Below are 24670 nucleotides of genomic sequence, written 5' to 3'. Positions count from 1 at the left end.
CAGGTGTAAAACGTGGCCCGAGGTTACTTTGCCCCAGCCGTTACAGGCAGTGAAGCGAACCGAGAGCGCCGGGCCAGTGCCCGATGCGGCTGCGCCGTCAGTGCGCTCATTTCCCCCTTCCCACCGCAACCGGAGCGCTCATTGCAAGAGCACCGGCCCGACTCTTCACCGCACGCCCGGGTCAGGGGCTGCTGCCAGCCCGACCCTCACAGGCAGACTCTTCAGTCCTGTGTTTGAGGATGTGTTCCTTTGGCTTAGCTGATCCACTTACATCTGCAGGTCTTAATGCGATTTAAAACCATCTATTCTGCTGCCGATGAGGTGAGACAAGTAGCAGTACGATAGTCCATCCTGCGGGGACTGTGGTACACGTTGCTATAGTTGCCACAGCCATATCTACATAGGTTTTTTTCAGACCATAGTGTAAGTAGCACGATAGTGCTACTTACACTATGGTCTAAAAAAAAGTAGTGCAGATAGTGCAGATAAGAACTGAGTCTGTTGTTAAAAACTTCTGCCAGTAGTAAGTATACAAATTTTTATTTAGAAAGTAATAAAGAAAAAAGGCATTCCCTCTCATCCTTTAAAGTAGTAAATATATTTCTTGCTGTTCATGGGGGAAGAGGAAGTTTTTTGGTTTCTTTTTTCTGCAGTACAACAGTACATACTTATCTTCTTAGGTGAGATGTCTAACACCACTGCTATTTAGTTTTTAATGAAGCTTAAGTTGTTTCTGGAAGTAGCTTCCACTAAGAAGCTACTACAACTGTTCTTTCCTGGTAATGAGTGCTTGGTCTCTACTGACTTCAAACTCAAATGCACCTCTGAGACATTGTGAATGGTCTCTGTCTCTTCTCAGCTGTGACAAGCACTAACAAGGGACTACATATTATTGTATAAGTGCCACCATCACCTTCCACCTTTTGTGATGGAGAAGCTCACATGTTCAATGGAATATTTTGTGTATAAGCTGGCCACAGCATAATAATGGTTTACAATATAAAGTTTGATATGTACCTAAGGAATTATGAGAATTGTATTTTCTTAGGAAAAATCACTTACACAACATACATTAATGCATTTCTTTTTAAAACCCACAATACTGTGGAGATTATGCTCCAGAAACGGGAACAGGCTTCCCATCTGAAGTCCACTAAGTCAGATGAAACATTTTGGCAATCTCCAGTAGGCCCTAACAAGCTTTGTAGTTTTAACACCTGAGAAGCTGCAGGGCAAGGCAACACAGGAGTCTATGTGAACTTCCTCATAAACCGGAGTTTTGCATAGGCAATGATAAGGAAGATGACAGTCATGCAGAAGAGAGCCACTATGTTTTCCCACATTGCCCAGTCGGTAGGGGCAATTCCTTGGCTGCACAGGTATGCTTCACCAGAACACCTGCAGAAAAGCACAGGGCACAATTTCATATTACTGTGTTGCACACATCTTCACATTACATCAAAGGTAATTACTTTTATTCCTGTTTCACAAAGATCCTTCTACCCTCAACTCTGCAAAACAGGTGATAGAGAATCCATCACCAAATAACACTCAAGGGACGAATCTAGATCTCTAGTTCTCATAATTTTTCAGTAGCAACCTAATTGTTCTTTATAGATAACTGGCAATTTATGAGGAAAGCTCAGAACCATCTTAAACCATGGTAAGTACAGAAGCTTTAGCTTCTGCTCAACAATCACTGGAAGTCCAAAAGCCATGGAAACAGTACTCTAGCACTGTTTTCTGCAAAATATTCAGCTTGCCATCTTTCTAATACAAATCACAAAATAGTTGCACTGCTACAGCTTAGGGAATCAAAGCCAAGAGCTATTCAAATGGGGCAAAATGTGAGAGAGATACCTTGGCTCTCTCTGTATCTGCAGGGAGGTTAATATTTAAAAGGTCTGTGGAGGAGGCATGTTTCTGATCACAGGTCTACTGCTTTCCAGCAACTCTGTAGCTGTCCACACACTGCATTTCCATTGTTAAGTGACCCTGGATTTCTTCAGGAAAACTGATCAATCAGGGCTAGGTTATCAAATACAAAACTTAATTTAGCTCATCTGCCTATTTTTACAAGTAACGTTTCATCCCTACTTCACTCTTGGGTAATTATGGAGTTTTAGTGTATAATCCTAAAATAAATACTTTGGGACATGCTGTTGAGACTGGATTGTAAGTGGTTATTCTGCAAATAGTATAAAAATGTGACACAGTCAGACTTCCCTTTAAGCAAGTCATCACAATTCAGACCCAGAACCACCATGAGTCACTTACACTTCTTCTGAAGTATCAGGGGGACAACTGCCTGTGTCTCCCACTAAGACTGTAGTACTTGAATTCTTCTCACCACAGAAGTAGAGATCTCTGTACTCATTTACCTGAAGGGCCTAGGGAAAGAGGAAGACACAAGATTTTTGCAGAGCTCATAGTTGGACTGGTAAAACTGAGACACTTCAAAGGAACTTGATTATTAGAATACACATACCACCATTCTTGGAATCATATGTTCACATTACTTTTTATTTTCAAGCTCTTAGACACTGCCTTTCTTAGCAACTGCTCCAAGTTCTACATGCAGGGTGGTTTGGTGTCTCAGGGCTTGGTTTCAAAGTTACTTAACCACAGGTTTCTGTCTTGCCTGCTACAAGTTCCTGTTCATCCACATTCACCTGGGTCACTCTACTGATCCAGAAAATCATGTGGCTCCATGCAGATACCCCAGCATCACCACACTGAAGGCATAGCAAAGTCAGCCAAAGCAAGAGGTGAAAGGTTCCCCAGCACTGGCATCCTGCACTCACTGCTATCTCAGAGGACTCTTCTACATTGAGTAGCACTGATAAACCATCTCAGTGATACCCAGACAATGAGGTCTCACTCATCTCCCACCCTGCACCAGCTCCAGCATTCATTTCAGTCATTGTTACTTGAAGTAGGACATTGTTTCTTCCAAACAGGCTTGGCAAGGATGCAAACAGAAGATGGAAACGCAACTCCCACCTGTGACCTGCTATATTTTCTGCGTTCCAAGCAGCTGCACACTTAGATTTCTGGTACCCCAGCTCCTTACTATTCAGAAAAGTCAAATTTCACTTCAGAGGAAGCCACGCTGAAGACTGAGACACTCATGCACTCTTGTAAATCTCTTAAGTAGCTGGGAAGTCATTGGCCCCAGACTGGCAAGCCATACAGTAGTGTCTGGAGAGGTTGGACAATATTTGACTTTATTCTAAACCACAGGGATCAACTACTCAGGCTAGGAATTAGTGTCTGACTGGACAGCTTGCTCTGCAGCTGTCCAAGCAGCAATAATTCTGTAGCAGAAAATGTTGGTTCAGTCCCTGAGACTTACAGCTCTCACAGAGAGTTCTAAATTTCGCTTCCTTTTTGAGGCTGGCTGGGGTTTTTTTGTTTGTTTGGTTGGTTGGTTGGTTTTTTACCACCATATTCATGCAACAAAAACAAACCAAATCTGGCTTTTAAGAGAACTTCGTACTTTATACTCAAAACCTTTCCAGGAAGCAGCAGTGTGGCTACATTACTCAGAGGAGACCAATGCCACTTTCTACTCACAGTGAGGCCGTATCGAGGGATGCTGAAGTACTTGAGCCAGTTCAGCCAGCCCATTACTGAAGGGAGGTTCACTAAGAGGCCAGAAAAGATCTGAAAGAGAACACAGGAGACTGACGAGTCGCAAACTCTGTTTATTGCAAATAATACCATTCCTGCACAGGTGCCGCAGCTGCCAGCAGAGGTGCAATGGGATTGATGGACCTACTACTGCTGTCATCCCTGTACCCACAGACATGAGTTAGAGCCTTGAAGCATTCCCATGCCACTGGCCCAACTGCACACCTGAGTACTTCAGCTGAACTGCTTGCAAAGAAGCCAGAAAGACTTTCTACACTCACACGTGAGCTAAGAAGCATGATCACAACTTCTTACTCAGGAGGACCATCCTATGGTAGAGCTAAGCAGAGGCTAAAGAAGGATGACTGGGAGATGAAAAAGTAGAGAATCAAAAAGAAGAAAAATAGGGAACCTTAAGAGCTGTTATTATTTCAGTCTTCCCCTCTGTCCTACATCTTTTATCCATGCCTTCTCTCATCTGGAAAAATATTTGCTTTTACTTCTTATCACAAGTAGTCTTCATAGCTAAACATGATACTTCAGCCTCTGCTTCATCACAAGTGATCTTGTGCTTACCCCACTGACTTTCAGGACATGCATGTGTCACTCCTTATACACCATGACTTAACTCAGTGCACATCAGCTGCCCTTCACTACACGTGCACACTTCTCACCCACAGTGAGCAGTTAAAGCAGTGCACTGTCACTTGCCTTATTGAAAAAGCAGCTTAAATTGCAAATCAAAGAATAAGGGAGATACTGTGACTCAGTATGTACCCAGACAGTGACCAGGAATCATCTAACAAGAAATAAGTAACTTGGTAGGTTTCACAGTCAAGACATTTCATAACCAGCATCACCTCTTTGAAAAAGAACTCACAGCTCTCATGTCCAAGTAGTCAAAATTTCTCTCTCTCTTGTTCTCTTCCTTAAAAAATCCTTGGGGAAGAGTATTGAAGTAATTTCTCGAACCCCAGGGTAATATTGAATTACAAAAAAAGAGAAGGTTTGCACCTTTTGTACCACATGGGAATCAAAAATTAATGCCAAAAATCAACAGATCTGAAGTTTATTTCAAGGCTTTTCCCTTTTAAATGATCTAGTTGATCACTTAGATTTTTAATACTGGAAATGCATGATTTTTTAAAATCAATCTTTGTAAGGACAATTTAATTTAAAAAAAGCAACACGTGTTTGGGGTTTGGAAAGCTCTGGTGGCATCACAACTACATGGTTTGGAAGGCTCTGTTGGCATCACAACTACTGAATTACCCAACCCTTAGACTACAAGCTGGCAGCAGTATATCTTTGACTACAGTGACAATAAAATCACAAGCATAGAGCTGACATGCCTCTGGACTATGGATATTTTAGCCTGTCTAGAGTAAGCTCAGCTCAGTCTTCTTAGCTGGTCTCACCTCTTCCCTCCCCTCCACCAAAGGAGCACACAGGCCCTAGTATACTTACAAGCATCAGGACAAAACAAATGGTGATGAGCAGATTGGCCACAGCCACCACGTCCATCCCAGCACTGATAGCCAGGGACATGGCTGTGGCAGTGTAGGACACCAGCATCAGGGTCAGCATGAAGAAGAAGAACCGCCCTGCAACAGCTTGGTATCCTGTCAAAAAGCAGAAAGGTTAAGAGTCCAGTAAACAACCACATGATGAATTCCAGAGAGGTACCCTTGGATTCCTATACAAGACAGGCAAATCAGGAAGAAAGACCAAGTCTGGAGTTGGCAGGAACTTTGCATGCTTCAAAGGCCCAAAGAGCATTACCAAAAGACGCTGTCAGGCAGGTCCCTGTGTTTGATTGCTGGTGTCTCTGCCCCTGCCCCAGAGTGCTCCGGAGTTATGATGCCAAGCACTTAAATCAGTTGAAAGTTCAAGTAGCAGTATGTTATAGCTACAGGAATCTGGCTAAGTCAGAAATGTGTTGGAAGACAACAGGTTCAATTAAAGCATCAATTCTTTACCAATCATCCAGTAACTGATGCATGAGAATATGATGGCTGGAGTAGTTCTCATGGGCAGCAGATCTCCTATCATCAAGGCCAGGAAGTAGGCAGACACACGGTAATATCCACTGGTGTACTGATGGCTGCGAGGACAGGAAGGAGGGGAGTTGTACAGGTTTAGAGGTTCTCTAGGAAGCAGGCTCAGAGTGTGTGTTTGATTTATCCTGATTTGTTTTCTGTTCTTTCCATCACTGACTCTCTATGCAAATTGCTTATATTCTCTGTGCTATACTGCCACTTTATGAAGTAAGGGCTGATCTTACAGCACACCAAGGAACGTGAATGAAACACTGTGTGACTGCTAAGTAAAATATAAAAAAACTCCTAAGTCCCTTTTCAAAGAAAAAGATCCTTAATACAAGAGCACAGGGAAGCATTACAATTCTATAAACTGGAGGAACACTTCATCAACTGCTAACTCCTACAGCTGCTTCCAGGGAAGAAGGAATGATACTCAACAATGGGAAAACACCGTTGGGACATCAACTCACCTCCAGTTCAGGGCAATTAAATGTCATTATGATTGTTTTGCTGCTTAATGGAGTTCATGAAAAGATGCTTTAACAAGTGAGGTACCTAAATCCCCATTGACACAGCTGGTAAACTACACTGGCAAGCAGGGCAGACTAGCAAGAAATGGCAGTGTGGGGGAATTTCACTCCTGAGCAGCTGTTAGGGACAATATCAAGCTGCTCTGAACAGCCTGTGGGTGGACATGGACATTGCAGGCATAAATCTCCAATTTCCATTTTACTGCATAGGATCTGTCTCTTGCTCTTCTACTGCATGAGCTGGAGGCACCTCCAAACTACACTTTCAACATATAGGTATGTATACATGTGTGCATACTGTATCTACATGCATTTACATATGTATACATACATACAAAAGCATATACATATATATATATATTTATATATATATTTATATATATATATATATATATATATATAAAACTATAAAGATATTATACATAAATAATATTATAAGTAAATAACTAGATTTAATTACATATTAATTACTTATACCAACAATGTAATAATCAACACATCCCTCTAAGATGCACTTGATTATTAACAAGCTCTTGTATGCCAGACAGCGGCCCCCTTCATCTGAGCATCCATTGAAAAGTTTTTCCAGGGACTCTCCCTTCATTTTCACCCAGTCTTGCCACTTTAGGACCACTGCAATACTGTGAGTCAGCCCTTGTGAGAAAGGGGGCAGGAAGGATTCACAGTCTGCAGGATTCACATGCAGATCTCAAAAACAGCTGTTACCAAAAGTGGGTAGGAAAAACAGTAAGCTGTCACACACCAAGCAAGTAAAAGCATTTCCTCCTTCCCCCAGCTCTTAGCATTTCAGCTCCCTGTTCTACAGACTATTTTAGCATTACTATTACAATTTGATGTTGCAGGGAAGCAATCAAGTCTTTGGTGGTAATAAATTTGTTCAGCGTGTAAGATACTGCCCCATCTCATTCCAGGGTATGAGACAGTCCAAGTGCCTTACTACTTACACAAATAGTTTCTTGTCTCTGATGAATAGTTCAATTGCAGAGACACTGGAAAAACACTGGTTTGTAGTGACAAAAAACAAGGATCCAACCCTAGAAGGCAAAACAGAACAGCAGAAAAGTGAGGGAACAACCAGATCAAAGAGTGGCAGCCTCAGACATCATCATACCATCAAGTCAGTGCTTTTCTCTGTCCATAAAATGGAGATATTTAGTTGCTACCGTAAATCTTAGCTGTATCCTTTATCTTCCCTTTTACATCCCCTTTGTACTTATGTGCAAGCCTGACAGAACTGTGGCCCCTTTAGGACTTCTGGCAATTCCATGCTGCAGTGCACTGAGACTTGTGAACCCAACCCTCCTTTGTATTTTAAGTGGATTCCAAAGCCTTCCTTCCCTGTGGCTCAAACCTGTCTGCTACAGGTAGAAAAATGAGCAAAGCTTTTTCATCTTACCGATTCTGAATGCCACTTCGGTCCAGTTTTACACCAAAAAAGATAGCACCCACAACCAAGGCTAGAATTATGGTCACTGCAATCTGGAAGTGGAAAGAAGAAAGGTAAAAGGAAATCCTTCAAGTAAGTAAAAAAGTTAGCAACTAACATTATTAAGTCATATGCAGGGCTTAAGATTCACACCTGCCTAAAGCCTTGCTCTTGTGAGGCAATGTATACCTGTGACACACCCAATTAAAATCCTTTTGACAGTTTTTCAGATTTTATCCTCTTCACTTTTCTACTTCGTTCTTTGGCTAGGAGAGTTTAGTAGAAACATGCTTATAGAATAACCAAGTTTAAGTTTTTAAGTGAGGCACAAAATTAGTATCACCCAAGAAGATCCCTATGTGACCCAGAGAATGGAGCACTTATCCCCCCACCCCAATCTTCAGTGCAGTAGTTCTTACACTAAACTAAACTGGAGACTTTTTCCAAAGGCCACAAAGGTAGCTGAGCATCTCACTTCAATTACACGGCAGTGGCATAGGACTTTTCTGTTTCCCTAACTGCCTTTGAAAAACATGTTCTTGCCCTACAAACTGCAGATTATGAGATGGAGAGCAGCAAGAGTTTGAGACTTTTAGCAATTGTTACCTACTTGTGCAACGGAGGCCTGTGGGTTCCTGATAAGATTTTTCAGAGAACGCTTGGACACCCAGTACAGCTGAGTGAAGAATCCATTTGCATAGGTGATCTCATGCTCCTGCTTGGATAGTCTCTGCTTGCTCCCCCGTCTAAGCTCCACTTTCCCCAGTGCTTCCTTTGTGCTGTGATAGAGGCTCGAGCTGAGATACTTCTGGTGCAGCACATCTACCACATTGCTATCCACGTTGTCTTCTGTCACTCCATTTTCACTGCTCACTTCTGAGTGAGAAAAAGAAGATATGGCTTGTGATTCCCTATGAACCTGACCTTCAGATATGGCCCATCAATAAGTTCAGCAATTCTGGAGGCTGAAGAAAAAGGCAGAAATGCACTGAGAATTTGAGCTGTTCAGGCCTTAGCCCTGAGTTTAGGAAGCTAGCTCGAGTGAGAGGTTTGTCCTACATTTTTAATTGAACCTAGCTAATCTGCCCATTCTTTCTGGCACAAAATGGTCATATTCTTTTAACATGGCACCAGAAAACCTTTCTTTCATTGAATTTGGGAAAAAACAATGTTTGCTCTGATTCACATCACTTTGGTGATGTGAACTGCTGTGTAACAGCTTTACAAGATTTGCTCCCTTATAGTCCTTCAGTCAACGAGGTGCTACATGATCCCCAAGCATTTCCAAACATATCACTCACTATATTGGTAGAGAATTTGTTCTCTAAAAGTTCCAATCTCTTTCACTCTTATGTAAATCCAACACTCCTTGGCCATCTACCTAGTCTCCTCTGCAGCAGCCTGTTATGTGACTGAAAACTTGTCAGCAGCCTCTTGAGACTAAGCAGTTCTAGTTTCCAGTCTTTCCCTCACAGGCTTTTTTAAAATTTTTTGTATTTGTTATTGCTCTCCTATACTACTGAAGTGAAAAAAATTCATTTAAAAAGTTTTCTGATCTTTTTAAAGAAGCCCAAAACAAAGTATATCTATTAGTAGGAACAATGAAAAAATAATGAAATGCCCTTAGACTCAAGGAAACCTAGAGAATAAAAGCTTGCCATCACCACATACTATTTCCCTTCTACACTAACCAGCAGTGAATTACTCCTTTGCAATTTACCTTTTCCTGTGTCCACAGGTCCATGATCTTCCTTGCTGGCTGCCACAGCAGTTGAATCACCATTTATGACATCAAGGAAGAAGTCAGCTGGATTATTGAAGGGTTCACATTCATATCCTTAAAAAAAAACACAGAACAAATCAAACTAAAACCACACATGCCACGTGTTTGCATTGCCCAGGGCACACCTCAGAAGGTCAGGTCTAATATTATATCACTTTTCTATAACCCTGTTATCAGAAAACTTCACTGCTTTTCATAAGTGTTACTTTACAGCTGTAGATGGACAGGATTTCAGAGATGGTGAATCCAGGGTATCTAAAGAGCTTCAAAGCTGCTTATTCACTGATTTCAGGTGAGGAGGAATCTCTAACTTGCTTCTACCACAACTCAGTATGGACAACTCTTGCCTTCTTCCCACTGCTGTTCAACGACATCCCACTCTGAAAGACACACAGTTCCTCAGCAGAGGTTCCTGGATGTCTGCTCTACAGCCTCAGATATTTCTTCCAGAGGCCCAACTCCTGTTGGTGTTTCCCTGGTCACAAGGATGAGGAAGGGTTGTCAAGAGCAGCTTCTTATAATACAGTTTTAAGTATGGGACAAGGAGGAAATTAAAAACAAACAAACCCAAAGACACTTCTACATCTTCCCTGAGAGAAAGGAAGTAGGCTACTAAGAGGAGGAGCAGAAGTACTGATGTTGGTTAAAGCACCTCCGTTAAAGCCAGGGAAAGCTTACAATCTAATGTGTCCATGGTTGCATCTAAAGATTGGAAGTCCACTCCACATTCTCTGTTCATTATAGTCAGACACCCTCACCCTGCTTACTTGAACAGAGGGCAGCCACCCAACAGTGCAACTATTAACACATCTTAAGACACACCCTATTTCTGTCCTCTTGGTTGCCCACCTGCATTCAGTCTAGAGCATACTTTTGGATTGATCTGTACAGATTGCTGCCAATCTGCAGGCTGTGGTTCAAAAACCACTGGATCTGCCACCAAGGCCTGGTACAACTACAAGAATTATCTTGTCTGTTGGACATCATGCTTATACATATCCAAGTGATTCTTGGTTTTTGTCCTCATGCAAGGCAAAATAACAGCAAGACAGAGCCATGCTCTCTTGTCTGAAAATGTTTAGATTTCTCATTCTGTCTTTTTCCCGTTCTAACATAACACTGCTTAGACTGTATGTGTACAGTTTATAACATCCCAGTGATAGAAAAGCATGGGCCTGTTATCCCATGCTAGGGGAAGAATCTACACACAGATTTAACTCATGAGGCAGTAGCTTTTGCTCTTGGCATGGAAGACTTACCAATAGAACTGAAGTACTCCAGGGCATGTTTTGCAGGACCGTGGTACAGCACCTTTCCTGAAGCCAGTAATGTCAGACTGTCAAATAGCTTGAATATGGAATAACGGGGCTGATGGATGGAAAATATGATGGTTCGCCCTCTTCTTGAGAGCCTGACATAGAAACAAAACATCTCTTACGTACACCACACTTTGAATTTCAGGAAGGCAAACCCCAAGTATCAAAATCCAAGACAAATACTTGGCAACTTCTCAGGGTTTTGACCCAGAAAAACCTACTCTCCCTTCTCTGTCACTATCAGATCCTGCCTGCAAGACAGCACCCATCATTATAGGAGACCATCACTGCAGCCCAGGTAGCCTAAGTATGATGTTGTCTGTAGCTAGCAAAGCCTGAGGCCGCAGCTGTGTATAAACCCTCCTTATGTATTTTTTATAGCAGACATCAGCCTGACTAATGGAACAGTCCTACTGCGCTCAATGGCAGTACCAGGTGGTACTTATCAGGCTGTGGAAGTCTGGCCAGCTGACATTTCTCTTAGCTCTTCTGCTGAAGATTTACTCCAAAGAAAATTCAAACCAAGTTTTCCTTGAAGTTTGTCAGATGCTCTTTCAAGTGCTTTAGCACTGATGCCCAACAAGGACCCTTGATGATCAAAGACCTATATCAACAATCCCCAGACCAAAGCAACCCCACAAGCAAAATCAGACAATATGCCACAAACCCAGGAGCAGGATTAGAAAGTCATTCTCATTAAATAACCTTCTTTCATCCTCCTTGCATTTAACTTTATTCTAATTGTCAGAAGACAACTCATCTCCACAACATAGGACACTCAGGGTAAATTTGCAGGTAAAGTTTTACATGAGTTCAAGACTCTTGTTGGGTAATAGACTCAGATGGAAGGCCAAGAAATTATGATTACAAGGCTTGACCTTCCAGTCCACTCTTTGTTGTGGCAAAGGGAAGCCGTCCAAGCTACATCTGCTTTTTGGGATCAAATCCAATGCTTGCTGTGGAAAGATTCCCATAAGCTTAAAAAGGCTTTGGAAGAGACCCAAAGAAGTAATTTACCACTACTTCTGAGTATATTTGTCTAGTTTTTATGTTTTTGTTTTTTAAAGGAGCACTAAAACTACTCAGTCATAAGAACATTCCTTTTCTTACTAATGAGTTGACAACCAAATTGCAACACACTAAAGCACTGACTCTTACTTCTTCAGAAGGATGAGGACTGCATTGGCTGTGCTGGCATCAAGGCCAGTTGTTGGTTCATCCAGAAAAAGGACTGGTGGCTCTGTGATGAGCTCCATCCCAATGTTGGTTCTCTTCCGTTCCCCTCCAGACACTCCCCGGATCAATTCAGTTCCTACCTGCATGCAGAAGAGAAGAAATCAGGTATTTTTAACAAGACCCAAGCCCTGCTCTGGAGTTGTGGGCTTTCCACACCTAGCAGCCATTCTCACTTTCAGATTCCCTTTAATGAACTCTAGGACCAACAGCAGGTGAGTTTGACTCAGTGTGAGGGATTCTGTAGCAGTACGCTAAGCCTGATGTTCAGAGGTACCAGGTGCCTTATGACTTCAGGGAACAAGGATGACACTGAGAAGGAAGAGACAGAGTGGGGCCACAGCATTCAGAGGAGGCATTGGTGTGCAGGGATGCCTTTTTTTGGTAGCTTGCCTGTTAAGCTCTACATAGAACTTTTCCATCAAAGACCAGTTTTTCATCCCTCAGAGCTTTCAGAAATGAGAAAACAATTTTCTTGTCTTGTTCCACAAAGCCAGGAAGTGACTAAACAACCTTCCAAGAGTCGCTTAGTGACTAAGCAATTCTTTCCCTTCTGAATTTATACAACACGTTGGACATGATCCAAAATCTTCCCCGTTTAGTAGCAAATACAAATACCTCTCTCCAAGCTCCCTCCTGAGCTGGAGACTGATTTCTTGCATGCAATATGGTTTAGTCAGATTCCTGTTTGGCTTCCTGTAACTGCACTACACACAACATACTGCACAGAGACAAGTCATTCAACTTGTCACAGGTAGTAGGATTTCTGAGAAAGGTGTTCTTGCTGCTCACCTTAGCATCAGCCACCTTGCTTAATCCCAGCTCATTAATTATCTGGGTGACTCGCTCTTCCTTCTCTTTAATGCTGATGGAGCTGGGGAGTCGCAGCGCAGCAGAGAATTGCAGGTTCTCCCTCACTGTCATGGTGCCCATAACAACATCATCCTGAAAGTACAAATGGACAGTTGGAAAGACTCCTCAGCCGCTGAGTGGGCACAGGAGTCCCTTAGTGGCAGTTACTGGATAAGATGTTTGCGTACCAGTGGAACCCAGACTGAAGGACAACTCCTCCTTCAAATTTTACATGACATGAAATTCAAAGTCCTTCAGTAGCAGTCAAGGAGAGACTGTAGCTCTGCAGGCTCCACAGCTTATACCAAGCACCTCGTCAGCCTGCTTTCGGGCTGAGAAGTTCAAGTGCAGACAGTGCCGCTGTGTACTGCATCTGCATTTTTCTTAGTAGCCAAAGTGAGGCAGAGCAGGTAGTGATTTTGTGGAGTTAAACTTCTATCAGTCCAGTTGGAGCCAAAGGACCTTGCTAGTGCTCAGTGTTCAAGGAAGAGACACTCAGGGAACCATCCTGGTCAGCTCTGTTCCCAGTTACAGCACCTGCTGAGTTCAGCTGCCAACAAGGAGCTTTCCCCAGCTCCTCACTGGCAGTTTCTCAGAGAAGCAAGAGTACTGCACCAAGATGCTCCTGCCATGTCTCAGCTATGTACAACTCTGGGACCTAAGACTTTATTCTAAGGGTTACAAAACTCCAACAGTCATGTGCACTTAAAGGGAGAATCATATCTATCCAGCTGACAGACCTGGGCAGGCTACAGCAACCTGCAACAACCATGAGCCAAGTAAGAGATTTGTCATCAGGTCCATTCAGAGCTCCATGCACCTCCATGACCCCCACTTTGGTATTTGTACCAATTCTGTATCCTATCCTACAATATGATGAGAAAAGGGCTGCAACACTGGGTAGCTTCTAAGAAAAATGCCTGTTACATCAGTCATCTTTGGAAGACATTCCCTAAGCTGCAGGGCAGCAGATTCTTGCCTGCTTTGGGACTCTGCCCATGTCAGATGTAGTGCATCACTAGCACACATGATATACACGTCAACCATGTTTGGCACTGGGGTCAACAGAGGAAGACAAGAATGTGCTGCTTTGCTGCCAAAGATGGTTTAGGCATTTCAAACCTTCCCTTCTCACAACCCCTCAGTCTCTGACCCCGGCCTCCCATTCTCCACTCTCAGATCCACCAACAGAACTGCTGGGCCACTACACTGGAAACTAAACTGTGGATTTAAGCTTAATACCAAACATAACCAACAGTGGCATGACACCTCCACTCTCAGCATGAATGGAGAGACCACCATCAGTTTTATAGGGATAACACATGACTTAGCATGCCTATATGCTTATCTGCATAAAAATGATCCTATAATTATGTATTTAGGACTTAAGTGTTGTTCGTAGTTTTTGGTCCATCTTTATTGATCCAGGGAGTACTGCATGGGGTGGGAAGGGGGAGAGACCATTTAACGTTTCACCAAGTTGCTTATCATTTTAAAGTTATGTTTGGTTGCCCTGGATATTTGAGAGACAAATGTCTCTAACTGGGACCACTTGTGAGAAACTTACTGGCTTTTCATCAGCCACTGAGGATTTGGGGATCTCTGACCTGCAGGATCAAGACTTAGCACCAGCCTCATCCCATGGATCCTGGAGAGCCCCCCAGCTGGCAGCTTTCAGCTGCCTGTGTCACATCTGCCTGCAGTCAGAACCCTGGATGGTTTCCAGATTTGGCTTCTCTTACGACTGCCAAGAATCCCCTTCTCCCCAAGCTCCCCAGGGCTTTGAGGGTCTATTATTGGTCCAGGCCTCCACCCACTTCCGCAGATTCAGCTGGCTTTTCCTGTCTCCGAGTGGAATGAACCTCTGTCACAGCCAGCTAGAATCAGAGGAAGAACAGCAGGGATCTATTTATTTCCTAGAATTATTGTCTGATAGTTTGAAGGTACTTCTGCCAGCTAGAACAGCTTCTGAGTTTAACAACAAGAGATTTTGGGTGTCATGTTTTTTTCCCTCCCTTTTTTAAGAATCTCTGCTAGCACTTCAGGGCAGAGCCCAAAGGCCAAGTCACAGTAGCCCAGCAATTTGGGCATCGATGTGGCTGTGGGGAAGACACACCTCTATTCTTGACTAGGCTGGAGTAACAGTTTAATCTTAATGTCTTCCATATCCCAGATTAAAACCAAAAACTGTAACAGCTGATTTATCAAATTAGGCTCTGTAGGGATCACTAAAAATTACCTAAACTAGTCGTTGATGCTTCATCATCTGATGTGGTCTCCCAGGCCTCCAGGAAGGCAGTTACTCACCTGCACAACATATCCTGAGATGCACTTGAAATTTGGAGGTTGTGGGATGCCATCTATAAGCACTTCTCCAGACAGACCTGCTGGGTCCTTTCTGGCAGCCAGCACATCTAGGAGACTTCAGACAAACACCAAACATTAGGTTTTGCAATAACTGCTGCTTTTACCCTTGACTGGTTAAGTACCACCAGCCAGGACCCAGCCTGCTCACAGTGTGCTTCAAACCAAAGGGCACAGGAAGGGGCTTCCCCTACTCTGCAAGCTTTAGCTCTTTGTACAGAAAGTCACGTCTGGTGTACATCCAGGATTTTCCAGCACACGGTGTGCCACAGCAGTATGGCAGTGTACAGACGCTCACAATTCACAACAGTCAACCCCCTACAGACATAAACTTGGTCTGTGTATTTACAGATAACCTCAAATGCACAGGGACAAAAGCACCCTGCTGAGTCGTTGCAGGCTGCTCTCCAGCCAGGGGAGCGCTGAACTAACTCCTCTTATCTCAAGGAAATTAATCCATATGGGTGTAAAGACAGGAGTTAAGATTAATTCTAGAAAGTAATTTTTTTTTTAATGTATCACTGGGTTCTCCTTACTGCCAGTGCAGAGGCCAGCCTGTCTGCCAGATAAGTAAACTGCCCTGATGAAATGCTGCTCTTGAAAGCAAGCTGATTAACCAACAGTCTCCTTAGAAAAGAAGATCAATGGTCATCACAAAGACAGGCCTGTGTGAACCCTGGCCATATTTCCAAGTGTCTGACACTCTTAAAGTCAGAGACTGACAAAGACCTCTCTTACCACAGGAGAGAAAAGAGCATTAGCACTGGATGGAAACAGTCTACATGGCATTTCTCTCTACATGGCATTTTCTTCATCCAAACAACTCAAGAATAGCCAGCAGGCCATAGCCAAGTAGGGGTAAGGATCCAGAGCATCTTACAGACTACATTACACCATACTACTGTCAATTGTCACAGAAGGGTCTGGCCTAGCAGCTTCAAGGAAGTCTTGTTGCAGAGAGTTCAGAGGGGGTGACATCTTCCATGCCCCAGTGGAGCTTGTGCCCCATCCCCAATCCATTACCAGTCAGAACAGAGCCTACATCTGAGCTCCAGACACCCCAGTTCTGCCTGGTATCTTAACTCAGGCCATCACCAAAGATGACTGCAGTAATATGGAGCACCAACTGGAGCAAATGAAGCATGTGACAGTCATGGTGCAAGAACTTCAGCAAAGCTGACAGAGGGGGAGGAGGTCAAGCTGCATCACCAGATTTCTCAAAGGCATGCAAAGGTCTAAGCATGCAGATACCTCACATCTGCCCTAACCCTCAGAATCCCAAATATACTTTGAACATCTGACCGTCCATTTAAAGGAGCAGAAGGTACTCACGAAGATTTCCCACTCCCTGTTGGCCCCAGGATAGCATTCAAGCCTGGTTTCATAATGCCACTGGAAGAAGGAAAGAGTTGTTAACAAATAAGGACATTTACAAGGACCACCCATATGCAGATTTTAGTAGATGTGAGATGTAAACAAAATGCTATTGAAAGAAAAACCTCAGAGATTAAAAACTTAAATATGAAATCAATAAGCATTTTTCCTTTCTGTCCCACACTGCCAGTCAGAACAGAATGAAAACTGGATATAAAAAGCAATCTACGTAAGACAGAAATTAAGCGTCTTCCCTGCTCAGCAGGGTCTTGAAAAAAAGCAACAACTGCTCTCTGTTGCTCATTTCCTCTGACTGCACCTTGAACCATAGTTAAGGGAACCCTCAGATCTTCTGGCAGAAGAGCTCACAGAAGTTTGGTCCTAATTTGCTCAGATCAATAACTGAAACTGCTTCAGCTATATCCCTATTTTGCCTAAAAGCAAATCAAAGTGCTTACATGAACTGCTGACTGGCAGGAGGGCAGTAATTTCTGTACCAGCACAGCTGGATCTGGAAGGTGACACGAGGTCACTGGTTCACAGCAGCAGATTAGTTCCTACCCTCTACTATTTCATTTAAGCAAATACTTACTTAACATTATGAAGGATCTTCTTTTCCACAATTTTTCGTTTACAAAGGAATCCACTGGACTGCTTAACAGAGTACTGGATATTATGGAAACTCACAACAGAGCCACGAGGAGATCGGAGGGACTCTTGTGTTGGAACAGAACGTTGGAAATTGCCCACTCCTTCCTCTTCTCCAACAGAAATAATGCTGGGATCGAATGTGTCCGACATGTTTTTGTTATGCAGGCCAAGCTCCACTGCATGGAGGTCACTGCTGTTTTGAGCAGTTCCCATCTGTTGAGATGAAGAACACAGAAACACACAAGGAAGGAGACATGTGAACAAAGATTTCTCCAAAAGTGTCTTGGAAGAGCAAGTTCATGCACACCACCAATCAGTACACATGCCAAGTTTCCAAAAGGATGGACATCCACACCGGAAGACATCCAGTAGTCAGTCCCCAAAAGGCACGGAAACCCACAGATATAGAACGAACCTTTAAGGACAAGAAGTATGTTCTTGAAGTAAATAATGCTTGCTCAAAGGGCATCTAATGAGGCAAAACCAAGCCTACCTCTGATGGTCACCATCTTTTGCAACACAGTCGGTACTACTAGTGGAAGCTGTAACTACTTGGAGAGACTCAAGCTCACCTTCTTCAGTCATAACATGCTTATCCCCCTACTCCCCAACAAAGGCAGCAAAGAAAGCCTATTAATGAATCCATATAAAGAACCACAGCAAGAAAAATGTTTGTGTTTACAAAAATGAAGGTCAGTCACATGCATCTTGTTTGCTGCTTTGCTGCACAAGTCTGTTTCAAAGATATCAATGTGATTAAAATAACAATTACACATGCTAAAAATTACTGTGATGCTGCGGAAAGCCAAGGTGCTCATCAGGTTAAAAGAGCAAGGAGAAAGACCCGTCCACAAACACTTTCATTGCTAATTCCTTTGATTTTGTGTGAAGGTAGAAGTATCCCACCAACCACCCCTTTCACACCATCTGCACTTGTTTCTTCACAGGACTGAGAGGGTGATAACTAGTAAAACCACCACTACAGCAATAGTAGATTTCTCAGGAAGAGAGAGAGATGGCCACCCTATTAGGAAACTGGAGCTACAAAAGCCACGTGTAAAGAAATGGGAATTGTCCTTTCCTCTCTACCTCTTCCTATCACTGAAAGCTCAACAAGTTGTCTCCTGTATAAGTAAAATAAAAATCAGGAGCAAAGGAAGGGTTGTTTAGTTTGAACCCATACTGAACTCTAAGCCTAGTCACCCCTGGGAAACAGCACAGGATATGCTGGTTACATCAGCAAGAGATGGCTTATACACTTGAAAGGTTGCACAACAGATGATGAGAAAAGAAAAAAAAAAAAAAAGAAAGAAAAAAAAAAGGATGATAATGACACTAGGGACAAAGACCTTGTTAGACTTTCGAACATTTTTCTTCTATCTGTCCTAGCTAGGTTCTGCGGTTTAGTTCACCGTACACCCTTTTTGCAAGTTTTTATAAAGCTACCGATTAGCACTGGCAAGCACGAGGACGAGAAGAGTCTAGCAGAGGCTACAGGTAGGCTCGGACTGCAGCAGCACCTCACGGCAGCACCACACAGCAGTGCCCCTCTGTCTCCCACCCACGTCCCGCGGGTCGGTTTCTCCACAAAACCGGAGCCACGACCCGACCGCGCTTCGCTCTCCTCCCCCAGCCCGAGCCCGCCGGCGGCGCAGCTCCGGCCCCGCCAGGAGCGCGGCTCGGCCGCCCCCGCCCTGGCCCGGCCCGGCCCGCGCCGTTACCTCGCGGCTGCCGCGGCGCTCGGAGTGGCAGCGGCTCTGCCTTGGCGGCGTTTTATAAGCCGGTCCGAGCGGCGGGTTACATAAAGCGGCGGCGGGGACTGCCGGCGATGGCACGCAAACCCCGCCGATGGAGGGCGAAGGCGGCGGTGATGGAGCCCCGCTCCGCGGGCGGCGCGACCCCCGGGGCGGCGCCGGCGCCGCGCGGGGCCGAGCCCGGCTGCGTGAGGGCCGGGCTGCGAGAGCGCTGCCCCCGCCAGCAGCGCTGGGCCCGGGGCGGCGGCGCGGAGCAGCCCCCGAGTGCCGGGGTGCCTCGGGCTGCCGGCGCTGTCAGCCCGCCTTCCCGGGGCGGGGAGAGCAGCGGGGCAAAGTCGCGGTGTTCGCCCCTGGGAACACCCGAGGCGGACAGCGGACACGAAGCGCCCTGTGAAATGCTCGCGGCCCCTGCGCACCCCGGCACGGGAGGGACAGACCGGGAGCGGGAAGCAGCGCCCACGGTCCCCACTGCCCTCCCACCTCCTGGAAAGGTCATCACCCCCGGGGCATGGGTCTAATCCAGCCGGGTCAGCTGGGGCCATTGGCCGCCCTAGCAGCCCTTCTCAGGGTGACACTCCCACTCCGACCTCGCCCCTTCCGTGGCACTGTGCGCCTTGGTGGGCCCGGAGCCGGTCCGGACAGCCTGCTGGGATGAGCCGTTGTCCATCAGGTTGCCTCTCCGTGCTGCTATGTTCCCAGCTAGGGGAACGTGTGAAATCAGGAATATCGGATTTCCTTCAGTTTGTGGTCAAGCCTTCTTGTCTTCCCATTCTCAAGCACTATTGTCTTTACAAATAAGCGCTGTCTCCCCAGGTTCCTTAATACTGTGAGTGCAGGAAAAGCCCAATTTTATGGTTTACAAATACAATTTGTGGCAAAGCTGTCGAGTTGTATTAATTGCCTCCGGTTTGACTGCCCTCTGCAGCTCTGTACAGCATTGCTTTTTTTTCTAACTACACCTTTTGCTAGATCAATTTAAGGCTCAGCTAGGGCAAAATAGACCTCTATCTATCCAATCAACAATAATGAAAACTCCAAAGGCTCACCTCTTCCTTTTCCAACACCTGCCTCCTCTGGGTGTGCTGATACACTCAATGCCATTGATACATTAGGCAGAGGACACCCACATCCTATGAAGCTGCATTGCTCTGCAGGGCTGACAGGAGTCAGCAGGTGGGTTTATGGGGGTATTGAAATAGCCCTAAAGATCTCTCAGAAGAGCAGGTTTTGCTATAGGCTTGCTGAATGCTATCTTCAGTCACTCTATGGGTTAGAAGTGGACTTGAGTTCATGTTTCCTGTGTGATTTAACTTCCTCTTTTGGGGAAAATCTGCCTACATTGAAGACTTTTGCCCTAGTGTTTCACCAAACATGCACATCTCTGTCTCCAAAAATATTTCAATCCCAAATACTCACTACCCCTCAACAAGCTGCAGAGGCAATCTTCTCTTGTCACGTGCCTGGAACACTGAGACAAACAGAGCCTGCGTGCTTGGGAACAAAGGTGAGCATTTTCTGAGTCATGAACTTGCGGCTCCACATAGTGCCTGCCCAGTGGTGCAGGAGTACACTTACTCGAGGAGCACAATTAAAAAGTTCAGATTATTTTTGACAGCTTCAGTTGCACATCTGCTCCTCAGACAAAGGTGGTAGGTGCCTTCATGCTGGTCATTTTGGGAAACAGTACTGCTCCTCCCACACTTCATGGAATGGATAATCCACTTTTCTATCCCCTGTGCCTAAACTCATCCCAATGATAAAGAAATAAGCAGAGACCCCAGATATTGGGATGAACTAAATCTGCCCAATACAGGATCTAGCTGGAGCCCCTGGCTTTTTTCTAGCCCTTTCTTCAAGCAGCAGTCTTCTAGGCTTCTTCAAGGAGAGCCTATTTCATATCCCACCCCAACCAGGAGTATTTTTCAACTGTATCATGTTACTAATCCAGTTAATCTAGCTCATACTGTTACTGACGGGGGTATCTGTCAGTACAGGGATAGAAAACAGTGGCCAGAGCTGTAGTTATTTAAGGCAAATACAACAAGCCAGATGACACCCTGATGTTACTGTACTTTTCTCTTGCTCACCACTCTGTAGGCAGGTGGGTATGCCAGAGCTGCTTTGTGCTCCTCATCCACTGAGAGGGGCATTTGCCCTGTAAACTGTCAGGCTTTACTGCAGATTAAAGGATGTGGTCTTCACAGAAAGACAGCGAAAGCATTAGCCCAGTGTAAAGCCCTAGAAAGTACCAAGCTACAATGCCCTAGTGCATCTGCTGAGTGACATTAAGCAAATAATGCTACAACCTTTGAACTGACATGTTGTTATAGCAAGGAAAGAACAGCCTGGGTCATGTTTCAGATCTCATGCAGGTTTTAGCACAGTGTTGAGATCTTTGCTTTTTCTCCTTAGCTCCTGCTGCCTTGAGCCTCTGACTTGGCTGCCACGACAGGGTTGCAGAGCAGGAGAGACCATGACACCATCCTGGGCAGGGAGGAAGGGATCTAGCAGAGAGTGAGGCTTTGAGGAGTCCTGCTGCTTCTCCACTGCTTTCTTTAGCATGCTGCTCTCATTGACCTGGGGATCCAGCGTGTTTTTTAATCCTACCTAATGCTGAATTTCATAAAGCTCATAGAATATTTCAGGGACTTGAACCAGCAAGAGGGTGCATAAGAAATATGTCCAGGAGAAAATGTACGATGGTTAGTTCTATAACCTTCTCAGCTGAGTGCATTAATAAGCAGATCCCAATGCTCACTGTATAAAAGCAGCTCTGAGATCAATGCAGAAGATAGCAATATCAGACATGGTGCTTCAGTGATACTTTCTGGGCTCTTCTTTTCCAGAAGCTCCAGTAAACCACTCCAAGAGACACACGCTGTACAAATGTGTACTCATGTACTGAATCTGGTGCACCTAAAAATTTAGCAGTCTAGCACAAAAAACCTCATTGTGCTTTTTCCACCCTGATTGCTCATCATGTCAAAGCTAGTGCTGACTAGCCTCTCTTACTTGGTCAAAGTGTTGCTTGCCTTGGGGAAGTTGACTTTTGCAAGACTTGCAAGATTATGTAGAAGAAATCTGACTCTGTCAAGTTTTGTTAATCATTTATCCCTTATCTGAATTTATAGAAGCACTAAATCCTTAATTGGTTAAAGATAAGAAAGGGTTCAAGGAAATCTAGGAGTAAAGGAAATCTAGGAGTAAAGGAAATCAGTATTTAACTAGTACACTACACTGAGATATCATGGTCTTCATTTTGACAGAAATAATGAATAATTAAAATACAGGACCAACACAATTACGTATTTTCTGGTAAAGCAAGTAATCAGCCAAGGATGTCATAGATAAAGTGCCTAGTGCATCTAAACCTACCATGACATCTCTTCAGGAGTTAAAAAGATGACATCATAAATGTGCTGAGATTTTTATTCCTGTTACTCACTGTTAGTTTATTCCTGTTACACTGTTAGTAGTGTTCAGGAGCCTGCTAAGGAGAAAGAAAGCTCCCATGTCCACTCTAGCCAAGCAGGTCTGGGAGAGACACCAGTCATGACCACCCCTATAGTATTCTCAAGCCTTTAGGACAAGGTGTAGGACTTCAGACCAAGCACTGAGGCCACAACACAAAATCCCCAGTACAATTTCCCACACTCAACCCAATCTCCTGTGCAGGACTCCTTCAAGTACAATTTGTCTTGCTATTTGTGAGTCAGGGAGGTGGGCACTCTATCTGTCTGCTTCCCTTTTGAGGGCCTCAGTGCCTGCAGGAGGCTAACAGGATTAAAGTGTGTTTTATCTGTCCCAACTCAGCTCTGCAGAGGTCAGTTCTCTTGCTAGACATGCATGTTGACATACACATTGTTACGTAGGCATTTCACCTCCTTCCTCAGGAGCAAAGTCCAGGCTGCCCTATGAGACATTCCTAAAAACTGTTTAACTTTTATCCACTCCCAAGGCCTGAACTGCTGCCATTAGGATTTATTGTTGCAGCCCTAAACACATTCAGACTTTTTTTTTTTTTTTTGCAGTAGGTGCTGTACACCCAGAGTTGCAGAGTATTCTTCCCCCAAGGGACTGTACACAACTGTAGGAGTGTGAGATATCATTATAGCAAACAGCTTGCATTCTGGAGAGGGAGAGATAGAAAAGTAGCTCTGTCTCATCCATAATTTGTCCCTTCTTTTGTGCCTTCCTAGAGGCCCACTAGTGCTCTATGACCTTGACAGAGAACTACTGTGCCATGACACAGGGCAGAGCATCACAGTAGCTAAAAGAAAAAGTGTAAAGGCTCAGAAATCTCTGTTGTCCCCCTACTCTGATGCAGACTGCAGGAAAATCACATTTTTAAACAAGTAAATTGAGGAAGAAAAACAGGGAATCACCAGGTAGGAAGTGTTATCAAAGATAACCCAAAACAGAAAGCCAGACTAAATGTTTGGATTTTTGTCTTGAAGATGAAGGCAGTAACAAAGAGGAGAACAAAGAGAAGAAAGCACTTCATTGCACAACTCACCCTGTAATGCCACAAGGAAAAGCAGAACACTCTTAGGCTACTTATGCCAGAGTTCTTTGTATTCACCTTCCATCTGGCCTCTCTGGTTATGTTCTACTATGTTCCGACTCATCTTTATATTTGTTTTTTTCAGTAAAAAGTTTGGAGTTTGTCTTGGTCAGGGCGGCTCAGGTTTTCTGACTGTGTTGCTCTGCTCCTCTCCAGACTAAATTTTTCTCTCCTACATTGGAAATGGCTGTGTAAGTGGAGATGACAAGTGCACACAAAAGGGGCAGAGGGAGCCCAGGGTCACACAGGAGCTGTCACCTAGGTCACCTAGGTGAGGTGTCCTAGGGCTGGAGGTAGTTCTCAGTAATCTGGAGAGGCAGGGCGGGTAGAGTCACAACAGAAATGCCAAGGTAGGTATGAATGGAGAGTAAATGAGAGTCTGGGTGTAGAATACCAGGAGTGGCAAGTTCTGATGACACTGAGCTTAGCTTCTCATCTCATTAGCAGCACATTTAGGGGTAGCTCCTCCAGGCACTCAGAGTGGGAGACAAGGGGAAATGAGTAAATTTTAATGACTCACAGAAGAGGGACAGGGCAAGAAATTGATCACTGTCATCTCCTGAAGCATGTGAAAGGACACATTCATAAACAACCCATGGTCGCCAGGCTAAGGATGGAGGAGACACGACAGGTCTCTAGCTGATGTTCCTTGTTCTGTGTCATGACAAGGAGTCTGACCACAGCCCCTGGACATAGGTCCTCGTGTCTAAATGCTGAACAGTTCCTTTGGGCACATGTCTCCTTCCTCATGAGTATTTGGTAAGAGAACAGAAGCAAGTACAATCTGTTCTGTTTTACAATAAGGTCATCCTATTCTCTTCATGGTAAAGAATGCCTGCTGGTGGCATGGCCTCTCCTGGGGCTGAACAGAATAAAACTCTTTGAGGCAGAAGAGGCAGTATTCCTGAAAGGATTCAGAAAACCCACCATCTCTTGTTGCTGTAACACTTCTCAGTTGCAGGAAACTGAGAAGAAGCTCTGCCCTTTTTGTCTGTTCCAGAAGTCTTTGTATGTGCTTTCAAAGCCCGCTCTCTCAGTGAACTCCAAACATGTCTGAACATCGTGGGTGGTTTGCAACATTCCAGCAATATATCCATAGGTGTGTGTGTGCACGGACATGGAGTTTT

At 44.5% G+C, this 24670-nt stretch overlaps 1 protein-coding gene across 1 annotated transcript; it reads right to left on the bottom strand.

Annotated features, from left to right (window-relative positions):
- Positions 1–524: 524 nt before the first annotated feature.
- Positions 525–19085, bottom strand: LOC103813963 (broad substrate specificity ATP-binding cassette transporter ABCG2-like). The gene is made up of 16 exons (XM_030241301.2): positions 18947–19085; positions 17167–17438; positions 16533–16592; positions 15144–15258; positions 12777–12929; positions 11910–12067; positions 10695–10846; positions 9373–9489; positions 8263–8528; positions 7623–7705; positions 7171–7260; positions 5613–5737; positions 5101–5255; positions 3577–3666; positions 2278–2390; positions 525–1398 (listed from the first exon to the last, which is right to left on the bottom strand). Exons 2-16 carry the CDS (start codon positions 17436–17438, stop codon positions 1251–1253), a joined length of 2097 nt encoding a protein of 698 aa, XP_030097161.1. The 5' UTR covers positions 18947–19085; the 3' UTR covers positions 525–1250.
- Between the last annotated feature and the right edge of the window lie 5585 nt (positions 19086–24670).

Source organism: Serinus canaria, chromosome 6 (assembly GCF_022539315.1).
Source record: "Serinus canaria isolate serCan28SL12 chromosome 6, serCan2020, whole genome shotgun sequence".
In the NCBI taxonomy this organism is placed as follows: Eukaryota; Metazoa; Chordata; class Aves; order Passeriformes; family Fringillidae; genus Serinus; species Serinus canaria.
Note: the sequence above shows the minus strand (reverse complement) of the source record. Positions and strands in the feature narration are given on the sequence as shown.